The sequence below is a fragment of the Lycium barbarum genome, chromosome 11 (assembly GCF_019175385.1).
Source record: "Lycium barbarum isolate Lr01 chromosome 11, ASM1917538v2, whole genome shotgun sequence".
NCBI lineage: Eukaryota > Viridiplantae > Streptophyta > Magnoliopsida > Solanales > Solanaceae > Lycium > Lycium barbarum.
In genome coordinates this window covers 64,268,678-64,278,879 of record NC_083347.1, presented here as the reverse complement: position 1 = coordinate 64,278,879, position 10,202 = coordinate 64,268,678, and the positions used below count along the sequence as shown (strand labels likewise).

General features: G+C 38.8%; 1 protein-coding gene across 1 annotated transcript; it reads left to right on the top strand.

Moving 5' to 3' along the window:
- Positions 1 to 4,385: 4,385 nt before the first annotated feature.
- Positions 4,386 to 9,955, top strand: LOC132619861 (uncharacterized). Its single transcript, XM_060334627.1, has 6 exons — positions 4,386 to 4,427; positions 6,414 to 6,587; positions 7,426 to 7,574; positions 7,692 to 9,199; positions 9,390 to 9,532; positions 9,665 to 9,955. The coding sequence occupies exons 1-6, from the start codon at positions 4,386 to 4,388 to the stop codon at positions 9,953 to 9,955; spliced, it is 2,307 nt and encodes a 768-aa protein (XP_060190610.1).
- The last annotated feature ends 247 nt before the right edge of the window (positions 9,956 to 10,202 follow it).

Genomic DNA, 10,202 nt, shown 5'->3' with positions numbered 1-10,202 from the left:
AAGACACCAAAAGCTTCATGTGTCTCATTATCTTCGTTGGAAATTTCACCATCTTTTCTTCCTTCATTGGTATCCCAAAGTGGACAAAAATAAACTGCAAACTCATCTTTATTATCATCCCACAATGGGTTATCACACAATTTAAAACCTTGACTAATGAGATTAGTCATATCCCCTTCCATTGCTACAACTAAAAGACTACTAGCATAGTGCACATTAGACATGAATGAGTTTTCATCAACAACTGCATCACTAGAGTCAAATAAAGAATGACCTAAACAAGGAGCATAACTCTCATCCATAGGTGATGAAACAACAGATTCAAAAATTGAATTATCATAACTCTTACCTACAATTCCTTCACATTCAATGGCTTTTAAAGCACATAAAGTATTAGGTTTAGCCATTTTACCACAAGTTGCTTCCTTAAAGGATCCTCTACCTTGGTCTACATGTGATGTAGCACTTGAAAATTTTGCAGAATCTTCTTGGAAACATAAGATCTTTATCTCTTTTCTTTGATGTTCTAAAGACCGCATAGGCGCTTGTTCCGAAACCGGCAATGTAGATTAAAAAAAAAACTAGAAAGACAAAAAGTAAGGAGGTTAGAAGATAAACAAGAACCATTCTCACTTAATCTCTCTTTTGATTCTCTCAATTCTTGTAACAAAACACTTTTTGTTCTAACATCTTTGCCTTCACTCTCATTCTTTTCACTCTTGCTTTTGTTTTTCTCTCCATTCTTTTCTTGTGACAACTCACTCGCTTTTCTCAACTGAAACTTTCCTTTTTCCTCTCTTGAGTTGCCATTTTGCACTCCCTTAATCCTCCCAATTTTTGTATCTCTCTTCCTTATCATTTTCTTTTTCACTCAGTTCTTTTATTCTCTCATCTTCTCTTTTTTCTGGAGGTTTAGGAACTTCTGTTAGTGTAAGAGAAATTACACATGATGAAGAGTCACTCTTTTGTTCACAACTTGACTCCTCCTCTTAGAAGATTACATACTTAACCATCGTATTGGAATGAATAGTACTTTTGGAGTTAGCTTCATCTTGGGACAGTGTTATAGAATGAATGCGCCTCAATTCCTCCTTTAAATCACTCCACGTCAAAAGTAGCCGATTAAATTTCACCCAATGAGGTTTACGATAATCATCGACTAACTTCCGTAATTTCAAGGACAATGCCCTTGTGGCACACTCCAATTTTTCCATCTCCCAAAAAGTAGTACCACATGATTACTACCGCACTTGGCCAATCCTTCATAATCATAGATTCTTGCAATTGTGAAAGACATAGTTATTTTAAAGAAATGTATTACTCAGTTTTTTTTTTTTGGCTTTTTCCCTCAATTATTCTCACGCACTCTTGCCTTTTTCCACTCAAATAACCTTTGGGAAACACTTCATCGATTTATAATTAAACCCCACTAGAATCAAGCCTAGTAAAATAAAGAATTTTGGGCACTAAAGAAAATGAAGAACCAATCCTAGAAAGAATTAGAATTTAGTTGAAACAAGACTCGAACAAAAAGGACTTTTTTTTTAACAAGATAAAAGGAGTAAGAAAAAAAAAAATTGATTGCTTCTTAGCTTTAAAGATCTAGGATCCCTCTTCTTGTTTTCTATCTTAATCTTTAGAACACAAATAAATGGAAGAAATTTCTTGAAGAGCAAACACTAAACTTTTTTTTTCTTTTTTTTTTTCGTCACTGTTCACTACTACAGTACTTTTTAAATTTTTTGGCTCTTTTTTTTTCTTCAAGAAATTCCCAAGATTATCAAGAACGGAATCTTGATAAAACTATTCTGATACCACTTGATAAGAACGAGGTTAGGGATATCCCAAATTTATAATTAAAATATAAGAAGTGCGGAAGTAAATATAGAAAAGAATCTAAAAACTAGAAAATAAAAGATATGGGAAATTCGAAGGAACAATCCACGAATTTCCAAGAACGTAAGTTCTAAAGTCTTGACAAGATTCAAGTAACAACGTATAGATTTATAGGAAGAAATCTAACGCCTTTACTTGAGATAACAAATCAAAAATAGTAGATTCGGATCCTGACCGCTTTGTGAGTAACTTAAGACAACAATTAGTATTTAGAACTAATCGCCTTCGAAAGAATACCAAAAAGAAATCAAAGATATCAAAGAAGAAATTATCTTACTACCTTGAACTAAGAACTAGTTAGGTTGAAAGATAAAATCCTAAAGTAATGCCACAAAAGTTCAAAAGAACTCTCAATATAATATATTCTTCAAAATCTGATTTGCAATGAATGACTATCACCCCTTTATATAGTTGTAAAGAAGGAGCTAGTCAAAATAGAAATAAATGGGAATTATCTTCCCTAGAAGCATAGAAGATTTCCCACACTTGGACCAAGGCAGTCAACATAGATTAAAACAAGCTAGAATTCTACCCACACTTGGACCAATGCAAGTCAACATAGATTAAAACAACAATTAAATATTTATTCTAGAAACAAATATTTGGGCTACTGTAAACTTCTTCTTTTGGGGCGGATTTGGGCCTCATTTCATCTCACTTTGGACTTTAATTTGGGCCTCCAAATAGGTGTAAGACTTGAGGAAAAAATCTGAATAAGGCTGGAGCTCTTCTGCCATCACAAGACTTGTGTCTCATTCTCTTTTTATTTCTAGAAAAATTTCGGCAGAGTTTCCTCTGTATTTCTTACTATCCCAAAACCTGCACGCAGGAGATACCAACAATGCCTCACTGGGTATATATATATATATATATATAGCCACACAGGGCTCCCAATATCAACAACAGTATGAAAATGATGAACGTTCCCTTTCAATCTTTAACTGCAGGTTTCAATTATACCTGTAACATTCATACTATATCTGACATATACCCTGCTTACCGTTACTTAACTTTTTACTGATTCCTTCATTTTCTTCTGTTCACACCTTATAACTGAACTTATCATCAATATATACATTCAATCCATTTTCTTACTACACTTACAATAACTTACCTTGATGATGACCAGTTCGCCATTCTGTATATACAAATTTTGATAACGTAACCTCAATGAAATATCCTACCTCTGTAACTCCCAGTATCATTCTTTACCTTCTTTTGTCGACACCACTCTCCTGCTGAAATCAAAGGTTAGTATATAAGGGATATCATTTCCTATCTCCTGGCTCTATCGCACGATCCTAAGATTTGAAAAAAATGAGTAACCAGCCTAAATGCCCTGTAGCCTCCTGTTTATAAATGTGGCGCGCAATACACCATAAACAAGACTCTACTAGACACGACTTTACAGACAACCCCTAGGACGAACTGCTCTGATACCACTGTGTCACACCCCAATCCTATCAGGGCATGATGGGCACCCAACTCTTACTTAGAACTGAGCGAACCCTCTGACATTCACATAATGAAACTGGACATATAATTTTTTTTTGGAAATATAATAAAGTACTTCCAGTCAAACTATAGCAATTTGCGAACGATACTCAGTTCAAAAATCGAGTAAGTCAAACTGACATATCGGCCTACATGGTCGCTTCACTCAATACGTGACATCTCAACATACTAACCACACGACACTGTCTGCAAAGTCTCTAAGAGTAAACACCTGAATCATATGAGTCGGGACAGGGCCCCGACTTACCCATACACACAGATGATAACCATAATGACTCGGCACTACTCCAGGAAGAAAATGGAGTTTTCCAATCCCAGCTGATAGCCAACCATCCTAGCTGGATACTTTTACCTGCAAAACAATCTGGGACTGTGTGGCATGAACACAGAGCCCCCAGGAAAAGGGACGTCAGTACGAATAACGTACTGAGTATGTAAGGCATAAGAACATCAAGTACAGATGAATCATGAAAACCAGTCTCAGTATTTGAATGTATCTGTGGCTAACATCTGAGAATATCTGCGTAACTCTATATGACTGAAACTGACTCTGTGGCGTATGATAGGCATAGATTATAACATAACTGATAGTGTTGTGGAACATACAGCCCGATCCATATATAATATAATAGTGCCGAGGAACGTACGGCCCAATCGATATATAATATAATAGTGCCGAGGAACGTACGGCCCGATCCATATATAATATAATAGTGCCGAGGAGCGTACGGCCCGATCCATATATAATATAATAGTGCCGAGCAACGTACGACCCGATCCATATATAATATAATAGTGATACGAACCCAACAAGCACAAGACCTTTCACAAGAAGTCAAGCAAGAGAACTTCAAGAGTTGCAAACCTTGTTCATGAAAAGGGATGCCTTGGAGGAGATCGGAGAGAAGACTTCGCGGATTTATAACGTTTGGGAGTTCTCATTGGAAGAGTTGCAAAGTGGCTAGAAGCGCAATATGGCTAAAAGTGGAACTATGGGGCTAAGATTGCAATTGGAGGTCATACTTGCAAGTTATGGGGTTAGAATGGCAATTGGAGGTCATAATTGCAGGTTATGAGGGTTTGGATGCAATTGAAGACCCATGTGGGTATTTTTACAAAAGAGCCACTTTAGGGCCTTTTGGTGTAATAGGCACTAGTATAAATAGTTCTTTTCATTCATTTGGAAGACTAAGCTTGAATATTGTGGGAACTCAAATATTGAGAGATTTTAGTTAATAGATAGATTGTTAGGTTACCTACACTAAGTGTGATTTCATTGTTGCAAAGTGAATTTGCTCCATTGAATTCATCTAGATTGCTCATTTGTGGTTTCCAATTGAGTCTTCTAATTGATTCAAATGGCTTAGGTTCTTTTAGTTGAATTCACAATAGGAGGGCCTAAGTTTCATATACTTAGATTTGCCTATAGGATTCATTACTAATTGGGTCAAGTATCTATCATCTATTCTCCTTAACCCCCAATTCTTCATCTATCTTTTTGTTTCCTTTATTTTGATTAATTCTTAGAGTTTCCTTAGGTTGAATCATTTGGTATCAGAGCATAGGCTAAGAGATTGTTCTCACAATTTTTAATCTTAGGCTCAAAATCTGAAAATTAAAAAAAAAATCAAAAAATTGTTTTGTGGTTTGATTTTGTTGTTTTTGAAGTTAGATTTGAGTTCATTGAGGTGGAAAGCATCTAAATCCGAAGTTTGAAGTTGTTTGGGTGGGTTTTGAAGTTTTCACCATTGAAGCTTCATCAAAGCTTGAAGAACTCAAAAGTGGGTTTAGTGATTGAGAAGCAGTTGAGGTAAATTGAATATTGGGCTTTGTTCTCTAAGTGATAAGGAGCTTAGATCTGAAATTTGGAGCAAAAAGGAGTTGGAATTAAGGTACTTGGAAATTTGAATGTTCTTCATGTTCTTGAAGGCATTCATATCTTCATCTTGAGAAGAAGACCCAAAAGGAAGGTTTGATCCAAAAAAAAATTTCAAGTCAAGAGAAGATTTGTTTGTTGGGCTGAAAAAGGAAAGTGATTGTGTGGGCCCCAAAACGTCATCAGATCCAAGTGATTTGGCCCAAAATCCAAGAAAAAGTCATGCACAAGGAAATAACTGAAGCAAAGGACGTCCAAGTAGGTTGGGCGTACACCTAAGAACGTCCAACACTTGGAAGACGTACATTGGCCACAATTTCCAGAGAGTTAAGGTGGAAATACGGAAGAAGTACGGCCTAGGTTCTTGGGTGTACATATAAGTACGTCCCGTACATTCCCCATAGAAGAGGGCGTACATTTTCCGAAGGTTGACATCCGTTCTTTGCATTGTGAGGGCGTATATTCCTCACGTTCTTAAGAATACTGGCGTATTCTTTCCGGCCCCTTGGATGTACATTGTCCGTATTAGAGGTCACATTGTGTTGGCTGTATTTTGTTGGAAAGGGCGTACCTTGTGGACGTATATACAAATACGGGACGTCCTTCTTCCGTTCCTTTGGGCGTACATTGATATATTTTTCCAGAAAGTTATGAGAGTTTCACAAGCAAAGTACGAGGTCAAAACCAGCCCGTACATTAGAGTATCGGACGTCCATTACACACTTTGGACGTACATTCTAGGTAAGATTGTTTCGTGATTCGAGTTCGATTCCTTCCTTCTTCATCTCATCTCTTTGATTCTTAAAACTAATTAACGACTTGTAATTGTTATTACTTGTTGATAATTAGTTCTTGTGTCCGCATTTCTTTCGTGCTAATTTCTTTCAAGATTTTCTTCGTTTTATTTCGTTGAAACTTCTTTGGCTCTTGTTCGTTTTGCTTTTTGAGTCGTCCGTCTTTCATCTAAACAAGAATCCATTCTACTACAAAGGATAAGCAGCGTGTGAATTCGATTGGACGAGTGATTCATCAACAACTTCGAAAGAGCACAAGTGTGGTAATGGTTGAGAGTTCAATACGAGTGAAGTGAGGCTTTTATCGCTAATCTTGTTTGCTAGTTTTGCAGGTCATCATGTCTAACCAAGGTGATAGGACGCAAGAGGCAGTAGATATGTCTTCCATAGCGAGTTCATTAGCTATGATCATGAATCAAATCTCGGGCATGCAAACTGGTATGGAAGAGATGAGAGGAGAGATGAATGGTGTGAGTGGGAAGTTGAAGGGTATGAATGAACGGATGGTGAGTATTGAGAAGGTTCAAATGGAGGGTTCGAGTAGAATGGGCACTCCCCGTTCTCGGAATGAAGGTGATGGGATAAAACACAAGACACTGCACCAACCATTACCCCGGGGCAAGCACATGCCTTGTGCAACCCAAACACCATAACCACCTCCACCCAAAGAGCTCCACCACCCCAAACAACCAACTTCCCATCCCAAAATTCTACATTCCAAAACACCAATCGACAAACTTTATAACCCCAAGTTTACCAACATAACCCGAATGAGACAATACCTCAAGTAACCTTACAACAAACACCCCAAGCTCCACCCCAAGTCCAAACACAAGATCCCTTTCCTAACCAAAACCAATACCAACGACGCTACAAATACCCCATGAATGAAGAAGAGTATGATGACTATCCACAAGGTAGGTGGTGGGATGATAACCGACAAGGAGGGAGACGTGGAGGGATGAATAACCGGGGAAGAGGATGTTTTGAGAGGTTTTCGATCCATGACCCGAGATTCCAAGGTCATATAGACATAGGGAGGGCCCAAGGTTATGAAGACCGGGGAAGATGGCAAGATAATGAGCCGAATTTTAACACCATCAAGGTGAACCTTCCTATGTTCCAAGGAGGTAGCAATTCGGAAGAGTTCCTTGAATGGATATTGCAAAGTGAGCGCATCTTCCTCACGAACAATGTGTCCGAGGCCTTGAAGGCAAAATATGCCCTCACTCAATTTGAGGGATACGCTTCTACTTGGTGGGAATCCTAGAAGTTACAAAGAGCACAACAACACATCTATGAGCTCCCAACTTGGAACTACTTGATCGAGCTCATGGAGACAAGGTGGCTTCCACCCACATACCACCAAGATGCAATCAAAAGGTTGTACATGTTGAAGCAAGGGTTGAAAAGTGTGGAAGCAAATTTGATGAGTTTGAGGATTTGCGGATGAAGTCCAAGATAGAAGAGCATGAAGAGTACACGATTATAAGGTTTGTAGCCAACTTGAATCGGGACATCTCTAAACCAACGAGGCTCAAAACCTATAATAGTCTTGAAGAGGCATTCCATGATGCATCTAAGGTTGAAGCGGATCTAAAATAAGAGAGGACCTATAAAGATAAAAGCAAATCGTCTTCAACTTGGAACAAAGGCAAAGAAAAGTGGAAAACTTCCACTTGGGATAAGCCCAAGAGCAACATTCAAGCACCTCAAGCCAAATTCGACCACAAATCCAAAGGCGATGACAAGGCTAAAAGGGGTAACAATTCTAACACTAACTATAACCGACCTTATACCATCCAATGCTTTAAGTGCCAAGGGAGAGGGCACATTGCGAGTGAATGTCCCAACCGGAGGACTATCACAATAGTGAGGGATGAGTATCGAATCGATGATGAACATGAGGGCAGGGATGGTCATGAAGAAGAGGGAGAAAGAAGTGAGTGTAAGGGTGATTCCGATGAAGAGGTTGAGGTAAGGTATGAAGAAGCCTTGAATCATGCTATTGTGGCTAGAAGAGCCATGGGGGCTCTAGCTAGGGAAGAGAGTGATCAAAGGGAGAACTTGTTTCATGCACGTTGCAAAATTGTGGATAAGGTATGCTCCTTAATCATTGATGGTGGAAGTTGTACGAATGCCGTTAGCCAATTTTTAGTTGAAAGTATGAAATTCCCCACCCACAAGCACACTAAACCCTATAAACTCCAATGGTTTAATGAATGTGGCGAAATGAGGGTCAACAAGCAAGCCATTATCAAATTTAGCATTGGCAAGTACAAAGATGAGATTTTGTGTGATGTGGTACCCATGCAAGCTTGCCATCTATTGCTTGGAAGACCTTGGCAATTTGATGTTGATGCCCAACATAGTGGGAGAACTAACAAGTACTCATTTGTGGTCAAGGGGAAGAAGTACATTCTTAATCCACTAACCCCTTACCAAGTGAGTGAGGATTATAGAGTGATGAGGGAGCTTCGGGAGAAATATCAAAGGGAAGAAAGGGAGAAGAGTGCGAAGGAGAATTTGTTAGTCATAAGTGGAGAGGGAACATCTCAAGATAGTTCCAAGAAATGTTTGTTGGCCAAACCAAGTAATTGCTTAAAGGGGGTTGATGAGAGACACTTTATGGTGTGTCTTGTCAACAAGGATCTTCTCTTAAATGCTAACCAAGCTACTAGCACTTTGCCTAGTAGTATGTATTCTCTTTTGCAGGAATATGAAGCCTTGTTCCCGGAGGAAATACCCGATGGCTTACCTCCCTTGAGAGGTATTGAGCACCAAATCAACTTTGTACCGGGTTCCCAAATTCCCAACAAACCGACTTATAGGAGTAATCGGGAGGAAACAAAAGAATTACAAAGGCAAGTGGATGAACTTCTCAAAAAGGGGCTAGTGAAGGAGAGTCTTAGCCCGTGTGCCATTCCGGCGATTCTTGTTCCAAAGAAAGATGACACTTGGAGGATGTGCATTGATTGTAGGGCCGTCAAAAAAATCACGGTAAAGTATCACCACCCCATTCCAAGGCTTGATGACATGTTGGATGAGCTTTGTGGCACAAGTGTGTTTTCAAAGATTGATCTTAGAAGTGGCTATCACCAAATCCGAATGAATCCCGGTGATAAGTGGAAAACGACCTTTAAAACCAATTTTGGCCTCTATGAGTGGCTTGTCATGCCATTCGGACTAACCAATGAACCTAGCACATTTATGAGGTTGATGAACTATGTCTTGAAACACTTTATCAACAAGTTTGTGGTTGTTTATTTTGATGACATCCTTGTGTATAGCAAATAAATTGCATGTAGGCCATTTGAGGCAAGTATTTGATGTCTTGTTGCGTGAGAGGTTGTTTGCTAATATTAAGAAATGTTCTTTTTGTGTTGATAAAGTAGTGTTCTTGGGTTTTGTGGTAAGTGCAAATGGTGTGGAGGTTGACGAAGAAAAAGTGGTGTCTATTAGAACTTGGCCAACTCCTAAAAATGCAACCGATGTGAGGAGTTTCCATGGGTTGGCAAGTTTCTATAGAAGGTTCGTAAAGGGGTTTAGTACAATTGCCTCTCCCTTGACCAAATTGATCAAGAAAGATGTTCCTTTTGTTTGGGGAGATGAGCAAGAGAAGACATTTCAAGAATTGAGATCCATGTTGAGTTCATCGCCATTGTTACAATTACCCAATTTTGAGAAAACTTTTGAAGTTGAGTGTGATGCTTCCGGGGTTGGCATAGGAGGAGTATTGATGCAAGAAGGCAAGCCACTGTCTTACTTTAGTGAAAAGCTAAAAGGGGCATCATTGAACTACTCTACTTATGACAAGGAGTTTGTATGCACTTGTGAGGGTCTTGACCCATTGGCAACATTATTTGTGGCATAAGGGGTTTGTGATACGATCGGATCACGAATCCTTGAAACATTTGAAGAGCCAATCCAAGCTCAACAAGAGACATGTGAAATGGGTAGAATTGATTGAAGCTTTCCCTTATGTGATTCATTACAAAAAGGGGAAGGACAATGTGGTGGCGGATGCATTATCTAGAAGGTATGTCTTGCTAAACACTATGACTTATAGAATGATGGGATTTGAAAGCCTTAAGGGATTCTATTCTCAAGATCCCAACTTT